This window comes from Bos grunniens, chromosome 22 (genome assembly GCF_055505025.1).
Source record: "Bos grunniens cultivar Pamir isolate PY7600 chromosome 22, Bosgru_T2T1.0, whole genome shotgun sequence".
Classification (NCBI taxonomy): domain Eukaryota; kingdom Metazoa; phylum Chordata; class Mammalia; order Artiodactyla; family Bovidae; genus Bos; species Bos grunniens.
Window position 1 is genome coordinate 51,629,533 of NC_141186.1, and position 19,141 is coordinate 51,648,673.

A 19,141-nucleotide genomic window follows, 5' to 3' on the forward strand; every position below is an offset into this window, starting at 1 on the left:
TCCCCTGGTCGTGCTTTCCAGGGGTCCCAAGGGGTTGTCCTTGTCCCAGCTCAAGGGGGTCTCTGCCTCTACTCCTGCGTCACCCCAGGGACTGCTCCTGCCCCAACCCTGGGATCCCTGCCCTTTGACCCTGACCTGGGGGCTGCTCCTCCTCTGATCTTGGGGGATGATTTGCCCCTACCCCCACAGCAAGGGGACCACCTCTCTCCTGAGACCGTGGATTACTGCCACCTCACTCTTACCCCTGTCCTGCAACCTCTCTGTGATTCCCAGGAGCGGCCTCTGTACCCTTTCCCCAAATGGTTTCTGCCCCCAAGTCTGTGTCCCAGGGATCCCAGACGCTGCTACATCCCTAGCCCCAGGGGAGTTCCTGACCCTCAACACACTGTCCCCCGCGTGTTCCTCCTGCAGGCATCTTGAAGAACCGGTTGCAGTACCCGCTGGTGCCACAGACCCGAGGCGCCCCTGAATTGTCCTGGTGCCGTGCTGCCACCTTGGGCCACCGTGCAGTGCCGGCTGCCTCCTACGGTCGCATCTGTGCCGGTGGGGGCACCGGCAGCCTATCGCAGCCCGCCAGCCGCTACTCTTCCCGAGAACAGCTGGATTTGCTCCTGCGGCGGCAGCTGAGCCGTGAGCAGCTGGAGGAGGCCCCCGCCCCGGTCCTGCGTCCCCTGAGCCGGCCGGGTTCCCAGGAATGCCTGGACGCTGTGCCAGGCCGCCCGGAGCCCAGGGATCGGGGAAGCACCCTACCACGGCGGCAGCCACCCAGGGACCACCCTGGTGCCACGGCGGGCCGCTTCGGGTCACGGGATGCGCTGGACCGAGGGGCACCCTGCGAGTGGCTGCGCACGTTGCCCCCGCCCCGTGGTGCCCGGGACCTTGACCCACAGCCCCCGCCTCTGCCCCTGTCTCCCCAGCGGCAACTCTCAAGGGACCCCCTCTTGCCATCCCGGCCTCTGGACTCTCTGTCCAAGCGATCGAACTCAGGGGAGCCGCTGGACCACGCGCCTAGCCGGCACCCCTCACGAGAAGGCCTTGGGCCACCCCCGCAGCTGCTCAGAGTCCGGGAAGCGCCCGCCAGTGGCCCTAGCCACGGACCCTCCACAGAACAGCTAGACATCCTCTCCTCCATCCTTGCCTCATTCACCTCCTCGGCTCTCTCCTCCTCCGTGCAGTCCTCAGGCACACCCTCGGGCCCTCACACCACCCCCACCCCTTCTGCCACTGCCTCTGCGCTCGGACCCTCCACGCCACGCTCCGCCACCTCCCACAGCATCTCGGAGCTGTCTCCCGACTCAGAGTAAGTGGCATCCAGCCACCTGCTCACACCCCTGTCAGTTTAGGGCAATCTCCTATGCACCCTGCCCTATATTCCCCCACCAGATGGGGTGGGGTTTGGCAGAGAGCGTGGGCTGCCCTGGGCTCGGTGCAGCCAGGGAGCCACGGGCAGAGGGCAGAAGTCTGGCAATGAGCGGGGTGATAAGCAGGAATGGGTGGCTATGTGACCTGGGCCTGCACCTCCTGGATGCAGGAGGTGAGTCAGGTACCTTCCGAAGGGCTTGAGCTCCTGGAGGGGGAGGGCAGGAGGTAGCCTGGAACATGGAAGGGGAAGGGAGGAGTCTCTGCTTGGGAACTTTGCTTAGGGTGGAGTGTGGATAAGGAGAAGTCAGACGTAGGGGCAGGCTTGGAACTTCAGTTTGAGAGTAAATCATTCAGTCTCTTGCTCACTCAGTCGATATGCAGCTCCTCCTACCTGGAGGCACTGTGGGGTGGGCCACACAGGAATTGAGCTGGGACTTGGTGCATCTCGGGCATTTGTGGGGTAGAGGATTAAACTGGGTACAGGAGTCAGAGAGGGAGTGGGGAGGAGCCAGAAAGGACCAGGCCTTGGAAGCCGAAAGTGGAGCTGAGTTTTAAGGAGGAGGAACAACTAGGCCAGGTTCTGTGGAGGTCCATAGGGTGACAAAAGCCTTCGGAGGGAAGGAGACCCTGGGACTGGGGAAGGAGACCATCAGAACCTGAACAGAGATCGGGGGGAAGACAGGAAGGAGAGGGTGCAGGAGGAGGTCTGAGGTGCCCAAGGCTCTGGAAGGGGGTGGGGTGAGGATGAGGGAGCTGGGAGCACCCCCTGGGCCCTCCTGCAGCCTAGCCTTGGGGTCTGACTGTTGGGGAGGGCTGGGAGGACTGAGCAGGGGTTCAGGCTCTGGACTCACACTTGACCTCTCTGAACCTGTTTCATCATCTGCAAAATAGGCCTGTGGTAGCAAACTTGTTGAGGTGCGGAGATTAGGGAGATTTTTTTGGGGTCAGGTGTTTAACAGAACCTGTACATAGTAGGTGCTCACTCAGTGCTTAGAGAAAAGACATAGGTGGCAGCCAAAGGCCCTGGCTGGGGAGTCTGAGAGGCGAAGGTGATGGGGGAGGCAGCCCGGGTCAGGAATGGTGGGGTGTCCAGGGGGACCTGACTCTCAGCAACCGCCTTCCATCTCCACATTCAACTCCGCAGAGTTCCCAGAAGTGAAGGTCACTCCTGAGGAGCGGCTGAGCAGAAGAGGACCAGCGGGGAGCAATGGAGGATCTGGGCTAACAAAAGGGACTCCGGACTCGGGACTCAGCCTCCCACAGCCCCGCCCCCAGCTCTCCCTTTTGCTGCAGCACTGACTGTCCATGCTCGTCTGTGAGCGTGTGCAAGTGTGTAACAGGCGCGGGGAGTGAGGGAGCCGGGGAAGGACTTTTATACATTTTGTACCTTTGTAACCAGAGAGATATGCTTATGTTATTTTTCAGCTTTTCTGTCTCCCGGGGTTCTGAGGCTGGGCTGGGAGGGGGAGGGGGACAGAGGGGAAAGAGGTACAGAGTTTGGGCCCATTTGGGTCCCTGGCAAATTATTGGCTCTTTCCTCTCATCTTAACGGGGAGGATTCAGACAGGAGGGGTAAATGCACCCCCACCCCCCATTCCCTGGTTGATCTGCATACTGTCGGGGCCCCAAGTGCAGAATTAATCTTTGCTTTTGCTTGGATGTCCCACAGGGCACACTTTGGGGACTCGGGGAGGGGGGGTTGGTCTTGAAAACGGGTCCTCTGACCTCCTCACAGGGGCTCGCTCATGCTGCCCCTCCCCGTGGATGTGTGTGTTTATTATGCGGAGTCCCTGCCACTTACTGCCTTATGTCCCAGGACTGATGCTGTGGGGCGCTGGTGGATGAGCAGATGTCATGTTTACAGATCTAGGCTTCCCTTCTCCCACGGGGAGGGGCTCAGGCCTCTATTCAGACATTCCTTCAGAGGGTGGATGGAGTCCTCGCAACCCCTGCCCCTGCCGCGTACAAATGTCGTGGTGCCATTTGGTTCCCTGACACTGCCCCCTGCTAGAATTTATTCTGAAGGGTGGTGTCGGAGGGGGAGAAAAGGGAGCAAAAACAAGGGAATTAAAGACTCAGAATGTAGGTGCCACTGCCTCCCATGTTTACAGGAGCCTCCCTGGCCCCAGGCACCCGGGCTGCAGGAAGTGACTCAGTTCCATCACTCCTTGATTCCCTTGTAAAGGGAAAAACGACTGTTAGGACCCAGTTCACAATCTCTCACTTTTTTTACTTCCTCTCCTGTCCAGAACTGGGGGCTTTGACATTTTGTTACTTTGTTTACAGGTCAAGAGTTTAAAACAGTTTTTACACTTTGTTTACAGTTTAAAACTTTGTGAACTTTTTACACTTTGTTTACAGTTGAGAATGTTTTGTTTGTTTTTTTTCCCCCTTTGTTTACAAGTGAAAGGTAGAGAAAGTGGGAGAGGGGCTTGGAGGACCCACCTGTGAGGACCCTGAACCTGGCCATCTTGAGGGCTTTCTAACCCCCTAGTCGTCTCAGGCCAAAGGTCAGCCCTGAGTCCCCTGTTGAACAGCAGGCCCAGAAGGCCCAGTGGTAAGTGTAGGCATCTTCTTACCACTAGGAACTGCAGCCGTGCAGGGCTGTGGAAGGTCTGTGCAGATACCCACCTCCTTCACGCATACTCTTGGGAGGCAGTTTTTAAGGAGATTAAAAGTTCTACTTTACTGACTGGTGCCAAATCCCGCCAGCCAGGACCCCAGCTCTCCTTACCCAGAGTGACCCCAGCCCTTGAAGGGTTGAAGGGTCTGCTGTGGGGAGAGGGGGTTGTCCTTGCTATGTCCTAGGTTCTGTAGCTGCCCCTCTCTGGGAGGGGGAGTCCCCCCTCCAGCCCAGTGGCTCCTTTTCCTGTCTGTGTAAATTGTTCCGTGAAGCCGCGCTCTGTTTTGGGAATAAACTTCTATAGAAAATGGTTATTGCCTTATTCTCTTTGGGGATGGGGGATGGGGTAGGAGGGTGGCTATGAATGATTTCCCGGGGTTGACCTTGGGGAGAAATCTGAGCACTGCCCCCTCCTCCTCCCCGAGAATATTCGGCTATTTTTAGCTCATTTCATTGAAGATCTGGACCAGGTTGCGATCTCATCCTGAATTCTGTCCCTTCGACTTGAAGCTGGGCTTGAAGTATGAGCACAGGGTAAGGCCCCGTCAAGGCGGCAACTTGATGGCTTCCTAAGTCTGCCCAGCCTGCCGCCCTGACTTGGCATTTGCTCTGGCTGTCAAACCGACCCTAGGAGCTGCCTTCAGTCCATTGACACCACTGACCCCCAGCTGTCGGGACATCCCGTTCATCAGGAACCCAGGCAGAAGCCTTTCGACATCATGTGCTTCCTTTGGGGAGGGTGGTCGGGGGCGGGGGCCGGGTGGGGGGCGGAGCTTGCAAACTTTCAGGTCTGTGGGCCCAGCGTTGAAGGGAGCCCTTGAGCCCCTCGGATCTTAGAGACATGCCAGATCTCAGGGTCAAAGCCTGAGGGTGGTGCCCTCATGGAGGCATGAGAGGCCCCACAGACCCGGACACCCCACGGAGAGCTAAGGCTCTGGTCATCAGCCGCGCCCCTAGACATTCTGCTCCCCACCCCGAGGGCACCCTCCGCAAGAAGCCAGGACTTAGTGTCAGCCCCATACCACTCAGGAACCAGCTCAGGTCCTTAATCCCGCTTAGTCCCACAACCCGCTCAGGCAAGAGAATTAGTCGGGCCACGAGGAGGAGCCAGAGCCAAGCCATAGGGGAAGGAAAGGGTTAAATCTCCCTCCTTGGGGTTCGCTGAGCCGGCGGAGCGTCCCTTAAGCCCCGCCTCAGCACGCTGACTGGCCCAAGCCTTCCCCGTTCTGCCCGGGGATTGGCCGCTGGGAGTGAGCCTCATGCCTCGCCTCTGTCCCGGCCCCGCCTCTAGGGCCGTAGCGGCCTCTTGCCCGAGCTTGGTAGCTACCGCCTCTTGGATGCCCACCCGCCATGGGGCTGTCGGAAGCGCCGGGGTGAGTGCAGGGCGCGGCCTCGGTTCCTCGTGTTCGAGTGCCCGAGGGGAGGACCAGCCCTTGGCCCCCGAGCAGGCCCCCGGCTTGGGTTAGTTAGGAAAGGGGTTGGGGCACCACCGAGTTCCGAGCAGGCATTTCCCGCCTGCCGCGCCTCTGTTTACCGCTTTGTGGATTTTCCGCAGGCGGCTGCCCAACCGTAGCGAGGGATGGGGCGGGAGCCCGCGCGACCCCAGCCCCTATAGGCTGCGAGGAAAGCCGCTCCAGCGCCGTCCGAGGGCTAGCCGGGAGCCGCCGGGAGGCGGCTGTGTGCGGAGGAGTTCCGGCCCAGGAGGTGCGCCGGTCCGGCGCGTTGGGGCCCTGGACGTGGCTGCAAGAGTGTCCATAGCGAGGGCTTAAGTCCACCCAGCGATGCAACTGGTCCGGGAATGAGATCTCCGGCCCTTCTGGGTGCCGGGCCTTCCTAGAGGGAGGGGCCAAAGAGCTAGGCCCCGCCCTCCAAGCGCGGGTTCGGCGGCAGGGGGAGGCGAGGGGGCGGGAGTGGGCGCCCTTTAAGACTTCAAGTGACTCACGGAGGAGGGGCGAGGGGGGCTCAAAGATCTCTGTGAGTCGGCAATGCCAATAGTCTCAGGATCGTCCTTGCACCCACTCCACTCCCTCCTTCCACCGGGACATCCAGGTTAGAGGCCCTTTCCAGGTGAGCTCCTGCCCGCCAGCTGGGAACCTTACCGTAGGTCAGAGCTTTTCACAGGGCAGAAATTTCCTGACAGGTGAAGGTTTTCCCCCTGAAGAGGGGAGCTACTCTCCAGGTAAGCTTTCCCCCTCTGAGATCCCTTCCTAGGTGAGAGCTTTCCCCACTCAGAGCTTACCTTAGGTGAGAAGTCCCTCCTGATCAGAAGTTCCCAGGCAGGTGAAAACTTTCCCCCAGGTAAGCGCTCACTCTCTAAGAGCTCCTATTCCCAAGGAAGAACTATTTCTGGGACAGCTTCTCCCAGGTGACAGCGTGCCCCAGGTAAAAACTCCTTCCCCAAGCCTGTGAGTTCAGTCGATCGATCGTTCATGTCCTACTCTGAGACCCCATGGACTGTAGCCCACCAGCCTCCTCTCCTCTGTCCATGGGATTCTCAGGGATCGCACCTGCATCTCCTGAATTGCAGGCGTTTTTTTTATTTGTTTTACCACTGAGCCATCAGGGAACCCTAAGAACTCCCTCCCACCCCCCAGATCTCCTATTCCAGTAAGATCATTCCTCTTATTCAGATGGTAGCCACTGGGCAGATCAGAGATTCTCCCCAGGACAGACCTCACCTAGCTGGTGAAAACTTACCTGTTAGGGAAGAGCTTCCTATTAGGCGAGATCCTCCCAGAGATCATCTTCTCAAGTGAGATTGTCCCCCATTAGTAAGACAGCGTCCCTTTCCAGGCTCGAAACTCTTCCCTCTTGGTGAGAACCATGCCCCTGGATTTCCCAGATGGGGCCTCAGTTGCCTACCACCTGGATGGTGTGACTGGAGTTCTGGGGGCAGTCTTAGCCCCGATGCTTTCCTTTTCTTAGAGCCACCTCCTCCTATAAAGAGGCTTGCCTGGTGTGCTGGATTCCTTCTCCCCTGTCTGCACTCTCAGACAACACACACTGGGTTCGTGGGGCGGCTGGATAAGGACTCAGACTGGACAGGGATTGGCTGGCGGAGAGCAGGGGTTGGGGGAGGAGGCTGGGAGGAGCAGTCAGCCTGCGAGCTAGATTGGTGAACAGAACACCAAAGGCTGGGCAGCCACACCTGGGCTGAAGTGTGGCTTATGCTCATCCTGCTGTCTCTTTGTGGGGGACTTTGGCCCAGCAAGAGTCTTCCACTAGCCAAAGTTCAGGTACTGCCCCTGCCTGGGCGTGGGCCTTGGGGCCTGCAGGAGGCGGCTGGGGGGTTGGACCTGTCTAGATCTTGAGACCTAGAAAAGCCAGGTGGGGCATCCTCAAGCCCCGGGTGGAGGTCTAGGGGCGGCTGGGCCAGGTTGTGCCCACACTGTTTCTGGCCTCACTGCCCACCCCACCCCCACCCTCCACCAGAGAGAGGGACACACAGGCACTGCTGTCCAGGACGCAGGCCATGGAACTGAGGCGGCGAGACTACCATGTGGAGCGGCCGCTGCTGAACCAAGAACAGCTGGAGGAGCTGGGGAGCCGGAGCCCAGCACAAGTGACGCTCCAGTGGCGAACCTGGTTTCGGTAAGGTTGATGGTGGGCCCTGGCCAGGACCGAGGGAGCCCCTGCCTCTGAGACCTACGTGGGCTTGGGCTGGGTGGCTCAGTCGGTGAAGAATCTGCCTGCAATGCTGGAGACCCGGGTTCAATTCCCAGGGTCGTGAAGATCCCCTGGAGAAGGAAATGGCAACCCACTCCAGTATTCTTGCCTGGAAAAATCCCGTGGACAGGGGGACCTGGCGGGCTACAGTCCTTGGGGGTCACAAAGAGAAGGACACGACTGAGCAACTAAAATACCACCAGCACCTAATACCTACCCTGGTGTCCCCAGGTGCTCCCGTGCGCGGGCCCAAGCCCTTCTGCTTCAGTACCTCCCGGTTTTGGCCTGGCTTCCCCAGTATTCTGTGCGTGACTGGCTTCTGGGTGACTTGTTGTCTGGCCTGAGTGTGGCCATTATGCAGCTACCACAGGGTAAGCAACACTTGACCTGGACACTACCCTCAACCCTTGGATGGTGATCCTGACCCTTCAAGGCCTTAGCCTGTGGTCTGTGCACCCCACCCCCACCTCAACCCCCGCCTTCCCCATGGCCAAAAGCATGACTCCTGCCCCTGGGACTATGGTGCATGACCCAGGGCCAGCATTTCTGCATCCTTCCAAGCCCCTGACCTCAAGTCTACATTGCTACCATTCCACCTCTAGGCCTTGCCTATGCCCTCCTGGCTGGACTGCCCCCCGTGTTTGGCCTCTACAGCTCCTTCTATCCTGTCTTTGTTTATTTCCTGTTTGGGACTTCCCGGCACATCTCTGTGGGTGAGTGGAGCCAGGCCTAACCTTGCAGGAGCATGCCCACATTCCCCATGGGGGCAGGGAGAGGGGGCACTGAGCAAGGCCGAAAGACCTAGGGAAGAGGGAGGGAGGCATTGGTGTGGGCATTCTAGGTGGGACTGGGCCTCTGACCATGCAGACACAGATTCAGATGATTAGAGGCCCTGACCCAGGAGGATGTGGTGGGTGAATACACTCATGGGGCCCAGACTTGGCTGGCACAAGCCTGGAAGCCTGAGTCAGGCCATGCACCCTTCCCCATTCCACTTTTCACTAGGGGAGCCATCCTGAGCCCGTGGACACAGTCTGGGCAGGGGAAATGATGCTAGGCATCCTCAAGAGCCTTGGAACTTGGGGTGCATACCTGACCGTCAGCACTGCCCTCCATTAGCACAGCATAGTCTGGGGACATTTGTCTAGAACTGGGTGTCTCCTGGTCGCTCCCTTAAGACCCAGAATCCAGGGCAGGCCGTGTTCTCCCCGCTTCAGACCACCCTGATCTGCCCTTGCAGGCACCTTTGCCGTCATGTCCGTGATGGTGGGCAGTGTGATGGAATCACTGGCTCCGGACGACGCCTTCCTGCTGGGCTTGAACTCCACACTCGATGTGGCAGCCAGAGACGCTACCCGGGTGCAGCTGGCCTCCACTCTCAGTGTCCTTGTTGGCCTTTTCCAGGTGCAGAGCCATCAGGAGTACATGCCCCTGACTGCCAATCCCACCCCGCACCCCCACCCCACCCCATCTGACAGTTTTCTCTGAGTGTCTGACGATCACCTCCCCCCTCATTGCTCGTGATCTCACCTGCCCTGGGCTCTGCCCCAGCCACCGCTAGGACCCTCACCTCCCCTGACTGTCCCGTGCACCCCACAGGTGGGGCTGGGCATGGTCCACTTCGGCTTCGTGGTCACCTACCTATCAGAGCCTCTGGTCCGAGCCTACACCACGGCCGCGTCCGTGCACGTGTTTGTCTCGCAACTCAAGTATGTGTTTGGCCTCCATCTAAGCAGCCGCTCTGGACCGCTGTCCCTCATCTATGTGAGTGAGGGCAGGGAGGAGGGACAGGTGGATGGGCCCAGGACCAGGAGGGCTGGCTGTGACCCCGCCTCCCCTCAGACAGTACTGGAGGTCTGCTGGAAGCTGCCCCAGATGGTGGTCGGTACCATGGTCACTGCCATAGTGGCGGGAGTGGTGCTCGTGCTGGTGAAGCTGCTGAATGAAAAGCTACGGCGACATCTGCCCATGCCACTCCCCGGGGAGCTGCTGACGGTTGGAATCTCTGGGGCCCCTCGGGGGTGGGGATAGGGTGGAGGGTGACGTGGGGTAGGGGGGTGGTGGCAGACTAGGGGAAGGGTAAGTGAGGAGATTTCCTGCCGTGTGGGCATCCCCCAGGTTTTTAGAAACTAGCTGTAGTGGGGACTGAAGACGGGGTGGCGGGGAGGGGGGAACCCCAGTAGACCGCCCCTGGCAGCATCTCCTTTTCTCGAAACGGTGGTGTGCCGCTCTCAGCCTATCGCTGACGTCGCCCCACCTGTCTGAAGGTTTCGCTTCAGGCTTCTCTCTTTACCCACCGGGTGGTTTCTCTGGTTTCTCTCCCACTTCACGGTGGTGGTGCCAGGGCCTCCCCTGACCCTGTCCTCTCCCCGCAGCTCATTGGAGCCACAGGCATCTCCTACGGTGTGGGCCTGAAGCAGGCATTCGGGGTGGACATCGTGGGCAAAATCCCCGCAGGGTGAGCTCCGGCCCCTGTCGGGTCAGGGAGGGTTGGGCGGCCAGGCCCAGAACCTTCCTTTGGCCTCACCAATGCCCCTCACAGGCTGGTGCCCCCGATGGCCCCCCGCCCCCAGCTGTTCGCAAAGCTTCTGGGTAATGCCTTTGCCATCGCTGTGGTTGGGTTTGCCATCGCCATCTCGCTGGGCAAGATCTTCGCCTTGAGGCACGGCTACCGGGTGTACAGCAACCAGGTCTGGGGAATGGGATGCGGGACACGGAGCGGGCAGGGGTCCCCAGACCCCAGGCCCTGGGAAGGGGTGGGGGGATGGAGTACCAGGCGGGAGACAGGAAAAGAGCACACAGATGTGCTGGGGCCGCGTAGGGGACGCGGGACAGTGGCCGAGTCTTTGTGGGCTGCAGAGTGGGCGTGGAGGTGGGGGTGCGTCGGCCTGGACAGGGTGACGCCGCACCGCAAATGACGTGTGCTCGCTCCTCACTCCCCGCTCAGGAGCTGGTGGCTCTCGGCCTGAGTAACCTCCTTGGGGGCATCTTCCAGTGCTTCCCTGTGAGCTGCTCTATGTCTCGGAGCCTGGTGCAGGAGAGCACGGGGGGCAACACACAGGTGAGCATAGGTGTGCCTCCGCATGCGCTGCTTTGCTGGGTGGTCCTCCCCCTGCTCCCCCTTTCCCCCTCGGCTCTCCCCACTTCTCCCCTGCACTCCAGCCCACCCGCCCTGCTTATACCCACTCCACAGGTGGCTGGAGCCATCTCCTCCCTTTTCATCCTCATTATCATCGTCAAACTGGGAGAACTCTTCCAAGACCTACCCAAGGTGAGCCCCCAGCCCACCCAGCCAGGCTCGAGGGCCTGGGCCAGGCCAGGAACTCAGAGCAGTCCATCATGTCCCAGGAGACGGGGAAGGATACAGGGTCAGGCTGGAAGTCTCTGGGGAGAGGTTTGGAGTGGAGGGGCAGGGGTAAAAACCTTAGCGTCAGAGCGCAGGCATTAGGTTCCGAGGGAAGGAGGTAATTGGTGTTGTGGAGGGTCCTACCAGGCGCTCCAGGACAGTCTGGCTCATCGGGGGATTCAGGGTAGTGAGCAGCCAGCACCTCTCACTAGCCCCTGGTGGCCTTCCTCGTCCCCTAGGCGGTCCTGGCCGCCGTGGTTATTGTGAACTTGAAGGGCATGGTGATGCAGTGCACTGACGTGGTCTCCCTCTGGAAGGCCAATCGAATGGATCTGGTGAGACGGCTGGGACGCTGGGGATGGGGTCAGGGCCTCAGCCCAGTGACCCTGCGGGAGCCTGTGGACCACGGCCCTTCTGTTTGCAGCTCATCTGGGTGGTGACCTTTGTGGCCACCATCCTGCTGAACCTGGACCTCGGCCTGGCAGTGGCAGTGGTATTCTCCCTGATGCTCGTGGTGGTCCGCACCCAGATGTAAGTCACCCCTGTGATGTCGTCCCCCAATTCCAGCTGCTGAGGGGACGAGGTACCCACTGGCTTCCTCCAGCTTTCCCACATCTGTGGCGGGGGGGGACCCCAGGCTCCTTAGAAAGCCCCCATTGCCCCCTCTCCTAACGCCCCCTTCTTGTGGCACTGTCTCCGTCTACAGGCCCCACTACTCTGTCCTGGGGCAGGTGCCAGACACAGATATTTACAGAGACGTGGCAGAGTACTCAGGGGTGAGCAGCAAGGGCTGAGCCAGGGGTGACACGGGTGGGGAGGGACGGGGCAAACTGGATCATCCCTTGTCAGCGCCTTCCACGCCTGGCGCAGGCAAGGGAGTGGGGTGGGGTGCTGACGGTGCTTTGGTCCGTGAAATTTCAAGAGAGGAATTTGGGGTCCCCCTACACATACACTCAGAGTGTGGGCCTTGGGGCCCGGGGGTGGGATCCATCTTGGAGGCAGCAGTACAAGCCCCGTCCTGCAGAAGAGCCCTGGGTCAGGAATGCAGAGGGGCAAGATCCAGAGCACCAGGATGTAGGGGAAGTTGTTTCCGGATCTGATCAATGGAGTTACTGTCCTTTACCTCCTGAGAAGCCTCGTGCCAAGCTCTGAGAACAAAGGCGGGGGCTCCGGAATCAAACCAGCTCATTTCCCCTCATGGAGACTTGAAGGTTGAGCCCAGAACATGAGGCAGAGTGGGAGGGTGGGTGGGGGGGACTGACATGCAGGGAGGAGCTCAGCTGGATGGCAAGGCAGGTGGGGGAAGTGGGGGTCGGGGGGGGGCAGGGACGTGGTTCAGGCCTAAAGGCCGAGCAGAGACCTGGAGTGTCCTGAGTGGCGTGGGAGCTGGGGAAGCCTTGGCTGGGCTAGCAGCTGTAGAAGAGCTCCGTCTGCATTCAGGAAACAGCCCCCCAGTGCTAGGGTTGGACACCCAAGCAGAAGCTGAGAGCCGCTAAAACCTGACCTGGCTGCGAGGCTTGCAGGATCTTAGTTCCCAGACCAGGGATCAAGCCCACGGCCCTGCAGTGCAAGTGGGAGTCTTAACCACTGGGCCACCAGGGAACTCCCCCAGCCTGGGTATTGGCAGAAGGACTGGGGGATGGGGTGGCAGAGGTTGAGGACCCCCTGGAGGAGGAAGAAGAAGCTCCGACAGGACCTCACCAGCTCCTGGGAGGGCACGGGCCACAGGCTGGGCCTTGTGTTGGCTGGGGAGCAGAGGGCTGGGGTGGAAGGTATCAGGGCACACGGGGGGAGGAAAGAAAGGAGGGCACGATGCAGCTAGGAGAGACGAGGGTTCAGCCACCCCCAACCTGACCTGTCCCCAGGCCAGGGAGGTCCCAGGCGTGAAGGTCTTCCGCTCCTCAGTCACCGTGTACTTCGCCAACGCTGAGCTCTACAGTGACTCACTGAAGCAGAGGGTGAGGCCTGGGGTCCGCGGGGCGAGGGCGAGGGGCAGAGGGTCCCTCTTCTCTCGCAACCTGCACATCCCTTGCGCTGTCCTTCGCTGCAGTGCGGTGTGGATGTGGACTACCTCCTCTCCCAGAAGAAGAAGCTGCTCCGGAAGCAAGAGCTGAAGCTGAAGCAACTGCAGAAGGAGAATAAGCTCCCCAAACAGGCAGGGCCCTCCCACCCCTCCCAGCCGCTCACCCTCATTCTTCAGCCCTTCTCCTCGCTCCCCGATGCCCCCAGGGACCCTGCTTTCCTCCCCTGGCAGGTCAGGGCTCTAGGGGGAGTCTGATTTTTTCTCCCGCCTCCTAAGCCAGTGGTGGCATGAACCATCACAGTCCTCTTCCTATAGTGGGTCACAACCCCACAGCCTTCAGCCTGGCTGCTCCAGGTCCCAAGCTTCAGTTCCTGGTCCACCTACCTACCTGCAGAAAGCCAGGGGACAACGCCAGGCCTGCCTGGCCTGATTGTCACCTGACATCTCAGACACCTCTTTCCTGGCCCGCCCCCTTTCCCGGCCTAGGCTGCCGCCTCCAAGGGCACGTCCGTCTCCATCAACGTCAACCCCACTGTCATGGACATCGAGAGCAACAACGATGTGGAGGGCTCCAAGGCCAGGGTGAGACTGGAGGGAGCAGGGAGCTTCAGGGATGAGGGTGCCCAGGTGATCCCGGGAGGAAGTCCATGGACCTACCAGCTGTGGGTTCAAGGTTGTCATGCCAGTGGCAGGAGGAGGGGAGTGATGGATCCGATACTGTGCAGGGAGACCTCTCATGATATGCCATAGACTTCTGCTTGGGGCTTTCCAGTCTGTAATCTGATGCCTGGACAAAGACCTTGAATTTGTGGATCCCATAAGACTCCACAATCTGTGCTCATGGGAGGAGCGGGGACGGGGAGGGGCTGGGCATGTGGGAAAAATCTGGGGTCAAAGAGGACGCCGATCTCAAGTAGAGACTCTGGTGGATATCAAGTGGGATGTCCGCGTGGGCACGTGTGTCCGTGTGTCTCTTCTGCTTTGCTCCAGCGCCCCCTACCCACTCCACTCTGGCCCCCTGAGGATGGGGCATGGTCTCTGGATCCCCTTCCTTCTTTTTTTTCTTCAAATAATTTTTATTTGCTAATTTCTTTTGCTTTTGGTCATGCTGGCTCTCTGTTGCTGTGCAGACTTCTCTAGTTGCAGAGAGCGGGGGCTACTCTCTGTTGCGGTGCACGGGCTTCTCATGGCGGTGGCTTCTCTTGCTGCGGAGCCCAGGCTCTAGGCACATGGGCTTCAGTAGTTGTGGCACGCGGCTTAGTTGCTCCATGGCACGTGGGATCTTCTTGGATCAGGGATTGAACCCACGTCCCCTGCATTGGCAGGCGGATTCTTATCCACTGCACCACCAGGAAAGTCTCCCCTTCCTTCTTAAATGTCCCTATAAGCGTGGGCCCAGGCGGTAACAGAGCATGGTCTGTGTGCTCCCCGAGTCTGGGTGTCCTCTCCTGGGTGTCCCCATGTGTCCCTCCTGTCTTTGCATACCAGCTCCCCGTGTCCCTGTCCTCCTGTGTTCCCTGCATACCCCATATATGTGTGCATTTACGTGTATGCTCTCACGTCTGATTGTGTCTCCACACATCCGTGCATGTTCCCTGCCTTCCCCTCCGCTCCCTGCCCGCCTGCCCTCTGGCCCTTACCATGGGCGGCCCCTGCAGTGTGTCTGGTTCCCCAGGAGGCGAGCGCAGGGACTGAGCTAGAGGATACAGGAGCCTGGGCTCCAGAAGATGCCAAAGCCTCAGACATATCCTCGCTGAAGGCCCTAGGCCTGCCTCAGCCAGATTTCCACACCCTCATCCTGGACCTGAGCTCCTTTTCTTTCGTGGACACTGTGTGTCTCAAGAGCCTGAAGAATGTAAGGGGCTGGGGGCGTCCCTAAGAAGGGCCTTCGGGGAGGACAATCCTGATCTTCAACCCTGACCCTAAACTAGCTCCAAGAGCCCTCTGAGCCTGGTCCCCCCACCCTGAGCTACCCCTCTGAACTCCCTCCCCCCACCTACCCTGACCCCCACTCGGAGCCCTTGAACCCCACTCTGAGCCTGGTCCTCCCTGAGCTACCCCTTTGAACTCTCTCCCCCCGCCTGCCCTGAGCCTGGCCCCCTTTTGTGCCACAGATTTTCCGCGACTTCCGGGAGATTGAGGTGGAGGTGTACATGGCCGCCTGCCACGGTGCGTGGGGTGGACACAGAGAGAGAGGTCCGGGCAGGGGGTGGGGGTTCCGGCCGAGAAGTCTTCCAGGCAGCACAGGGAAAAAGTCTTTCTCTGAAACTGGAGGTCAGAGGTGTCCTGGGAGGCTGGGGTCAAGGGTCACGAGTGGGGGATTAGCTATAAGCCACAGAGGTGGTGGTTAGGGGGATGTTCTGCCAGCGCCTGGGGGTTCCTGGTGGCTCTGGAGTCAGGAGAGACCTACTCATTGCCCACAGCTCCTGTGATCATGCAGCTTGAGGATGGGCACTTCTTCGATGCTTCTATCACCAAGCAGCACCTCTTTGCCTCGGTCCACGACGCTGTCCTCTTTGCGCTCCAACACCGGAGGTCCGGCCCCGTCGACCCTGTTTTGGTGAGTTGACCTCTGGCCTGCTGAGCTCTGTCTGTTTATCTCCTGCTCGTCCCCTCCTGACCCCATTTTGGGAAGTCCGCCCTTCCTGGATGACTCAGAATGGCTCTGTCCCGCAAGGACCCACTGCCTTCCCCTCCTGCCTGGAGAGGAGGCTGTCCTCTGGAAACTGACAGGACCCTCCTCTCCTTCTCTCCCGGCCCAGGTTACCAAACTCTGACCATGCTGCCGTTCCGCCTGAGACTGCCTGCCTCTGAAGGTTTGACAGGGTACCCATGAGAAACCCCCCACCCCTGGGCTGCCTCCGGACGTCACCAGGAGTCCCCTCCGTGCACGCACATTCACACACATAACTCAGGGATGGAGGTCCTGGGACTCCAAGTTCAATGCTCTAGGCTGGGGATGAGACACTGGCCGAGTTGGAGGAGCAAGCGTGTTTTTAACCTCAGGAATAAAGATTTGTTTGCCTGATACCAGGGTCTGCTGTGGCTTGGTGGGGCGAGGGTGTGGTCCGCAGCCCTGGCTTCTGACCCTTCCTACACCCCAAAGTTGGAACTGGAGTCAGAAGTTGGGGGAAAAGTTTGGGGAGGGCAGGATCAGGCAGGGGGAGTGTGGAACAGGGGGAGTGTGAAGCTGGGGGGCCAGGCCCAGGGCAGGGACATCCCCAGTCCACATTCCGCACCCCATCCATCCCCTGCTGCATGCAGCCCTTGGCGCCTGTGTCCTCGTCTATAAAGTGGCTGGAATCAGAGCTGCTTCTCGAGAATAACCTGTTCACAAGGACACCTAAGCAGGTGAGGGCATGCCAGGTGCCACTGGGCAGCCCCCGGGGGCTGTGCTGTGAACATCTGCATTCAGTGTGCTGTGAACACCTGCGTTCAGAACACCTGCAGTGAGGAGATTGTGGGCATTCCCTGGCGGTCCCGTGGTTAGGACTCAGCTTTCACTGCCAAGGGTGAGGATATGATCCCTGGCTGGGAAACTAAGATCCCACAAGTCACACAGCATGGTCAAAAGAAAAAAAGAATGCGCGTGATTGTTTTACCTGGGGAAAAATTGCCTATTCCTATAACTAGACTATCTGGACTTTGCAGGTCACTGTCGGCCAAGAACCACGTGTTGATTTCAGCCATAAAACACTGACATCTGGGCGTGTGGCCCTGTGGACAGCAGTGGTCCTTTGGGCCAGCTGATGCTGAGTGATCAGGGCTAGGCTGAGGGGTCCAATCTTTCTGGGCCTCTGTCCTCCTCAGGAGAGAATGAGAATAGTACCCACTTTGTGGGTTGCTTAATGAGTATTCAATGAGCGAATGCCACAGATGGCTTGTGGCAGCTCTAGACTCGCGTCACCTGCCGAAACACGTGCGCCTGCCCTTTTCAGGTGCTGGGCCAGCGGAGGGGGCCCCCTTGCCTGGCTGTTTCTCTCCTGGCCTTCAGTGCCTTGCCCCCACCGCCCGCTCCCCACATCCTTGCCCAGGAAGTCAGGGTGCTTTGTCACGCAGTCACGCTGCCTGTCACGATGTCACAGTCTCCAGCTACAAGGAACAGTGCCTGGCACCTGGAGGTGCTGGGTAAATACTGGTTAAGTGAAGCATAGGTGCTGGAGTGGCAGGGAAACCACAAACATGGGCCTGCAGTTACAGGGAGACTTTGTGTATTGCCCTGTATTTTTTTTTTTTTTTTTTTTACAGATTGAAGGTTTGTGGCAACCCTGCATTGGAGCCAGTCTCTCAATACCATTTTTCCAACAGTTGCTCACTTTGTGTCTCTGTCATGTTGTGATTCTCACAGTATTTCATACTTTTTCAATTTGTTATATTTGTTATGAGGATCGGTGATCAGTGATCTTTGTTAGTGCTATGACTTGCCGGAGGCTCCAATGACGGTTCGCAATTTTTAGCAATAAAGTGATTTTTTTTTTACTATGGTATGTACTTTTTCCTAGACATGATGCTATTCCATGCTTCATAGAATACCGTGTAGAGTAAATGTAACTTTTATATGCACTGAAAAACCAAAAAAAGTCACGCAACTCGCTTTATGTATTTTGGTGGGCTAGAACTGAAGCACAGTATCTTTGAGGTGTACCTGTATTTAGAGATGCTTTGAAGAAAGTAAAGCAGGGTCATGTGAGAGAGACGGGACTGTGTGACCCAGGACGGTTCTAGAAGGGAGGCTCAGGGAGCAGGTGACACTTGAGCTGCCATCCAGTCATCTTTTTGGACAGTGCTTCTGGCGTAGGGTGTGTTCCAGGAACACCAGTGTGGTCTGCATGGGTCAGCAGGGGAGACCAGGGCACGGAGCGCCTCACAGGCCAGGGCAAGCCTTCAGGCTTCTTTCCTGAGAGTATGTGCCCGCATTTTTGGGTGTTCACGAGTGGTCCTTGGGGCTGAGTCTGGGAAGCAGGGAGCACGTCTATACTTGGCTTGATCGGCCTGTCACCGGTGGAGAGCAGCATTAGGAGTTGTGGGGGCTAGAATTTTAGGGGTTGGATGCTAGGTGAGGAGGAGGGGAGAGGGGGCATGCCTTCGGTTCTGCACCCCCAGCCTGCCCCCCATCCCATGGTTCCTGGCCGCACTGCCCCTCCTGAAAGCCATGGGCCCAGCCGGAACCTCCTGCCTCGCCTGCTCCCCCGGGGGAGGGGTGTTTGCCTGTTGCCAGGCGCCCAGGTTCCGGCCCTGGCACTTGCTGCCGCCATGCTGCACATACAGTCCTTCCTGCCATGGCTGCTTCTACTGACGATGCCCATGTGCACCCACGCCTGGTCACGGCCCATGTGGTACCAGGTGGGCCTGGACTTACAGCCCTGGGGGTGCCAGCCAAGCAGCCTGGAGGGTTGTGAGAGCAGCCTGGGCTGTCCTGGCTACTGGATGGGCCTGGGGACGAACCGCATCTACCCGGTGGCTGGGGTCACAGTCACCACGACCATGATGCTGATGCTCAGCCGTGCGCTGATGCAGCGGCGGCGTTCACAGGCCTCTAAGAGTGAGGTGAGCCAGGCTCCATCCCCACCACCTTTTAGCTCTGTTCTACCCATCCCCCCACTCATGTCTCCTGCCGCCCCTCCCTCATCCCTTCCTCCCCAGGGGCCTTACGTCTGTCCACAGCCAACAGTCCCTGGCCATTTCCTATGGGTGGTACCCTATCCCATCCTCCCCCTGGCCATTTCCCATGGTGGGGGGTACCTGTCCCGTCTTCCCCCTGTAATATCTCTAGCCCTCACCCAGCCTGCGTGGGGCCCACGACCACACGAGGCCACATCGGTCGCTCCCTGATCCTCTATCACCCTAAGCCCCTGCTTCCCAGCATGCCTCTGTCCCTTCCCTCTGTTCTCACACCTGCCTCTCGGTCCTGTCCTCAGCATCCGCAGCTGGCTGCCCACCCCTGCACCACTTGGAAACGACGGGGCCCGATCTCAGACCGCGCCCTCCTCCTCGGCGTCCTGCATATGCTGGATTCCCTCCTGCTGCATATTGAGTGCCACCTGCAGCGTCTAGCCGCCCAGCAGCGCTCCCAAATAAAGGGGACTCCCGCCCAGACCGGGTGACCCAACACTTTCCTCTC

The 19,141-nt window shown here is 59.2% G+C and overlaps 3 protein-coding genes across 17 annotated transcripts in view; all 3 read left to right on the forward strand.

Annotated features, from left to right (window-relative positions):
• Positions 1-4,295, forward strand: part of CELSR3 (cadherin EGF LAG seven-pass G-type receptor 3) — a 29,751-nt gene extending 25,456 nt beyond the window's left edge. Inside the window, exons 34-35 of the mRNA XM_086368103.1 lie at positions 412-1,300; positions 2,507-4,295. Coding sequence (XP_086224229.1) covers positions 412-1,300; positions 2,507-2,534 — 917 coding nt within the window. The 3' untranslated portion in view covers positions 2,535-4,295. The remainder of the gene's footprint in view (positions 1-411; positions 1,301-2,506) is intronic.
• Positions 4,296-5,268: 973 nt separating this feature from the next.
• SLC26A6 (solute carrier family 26 member 6) lies at positions 5,269-16,048 on the forward strand. 15 transcript variants are annotated; one of them, XM_086368106.1, is made up of 22 exons: positions 5,269-5,358; positions 5,541-6,052; positions 7,418-7,576; positions 7,883-8,022; positions 8,254-8,364; positions 8,892-9,055; positions 9,251-9,415; positions 9,494-9,646; positions 10,027-10,109; positions 10,194-10,341; positions 10,599-10,712; positions 10,845-10,922; positions 11,237-11,332; positions 11,422-11,528; positions 11,704-11,773; positions 12,863-12,955; positions 13,048-13,152; positions 13,507-13,602; positions 14,696-14,875; positions 15,135-15,189; positions 15,444-15,580; positions 15,783-16,048. In XM_086368106.1, exons 3-22 carry the CDS (start codon positions 7,458-7,460, stop codon positions 15,795-15,797), a joined length of 2,229 nt encoding a protein of 742 aa, XP_086224232.1. In that variant the 5' UTR covers positions 5,269-5,358; positions 5,541-6,052; positions 7,418-7,457; the 3' UTR covers positions 15,798-16,048. The 15 variants fall into 15 exon arrangements, 7 of the variants coding, with proteins under 7 accessions (XP_086224232.1, XP_086224233.1, XP_086224230.1 ...); XM_086368107.1 differs by having other exon boundaries at positions 5,541-5,689; XR_015151707.1 differs by lacking the exon at positions 11,704-11,773 and having other exon boundaries at positions 5,541-5,689.
• A 2,203-nt stretch (positions 16,049-18,251) lies between these two features.
• Positions 18,252-19,141, forward strand: TMEM89 (transmembrane protein 89). The gene is made up of 2 exons (XM_086368118.1): positions 18,252-18,567; positions 18,939-19,141. Exons 1-2 carry the CDS (start codon positions 18,274-18,276, stop codon positions 19,122-19,124), a joined length of 480 nt encoding a protein of 159 aa, XP_086224244.1. The 5' UTR covers positions 18,252-18,273; the 3' UTR covers positions 19,125-19,141.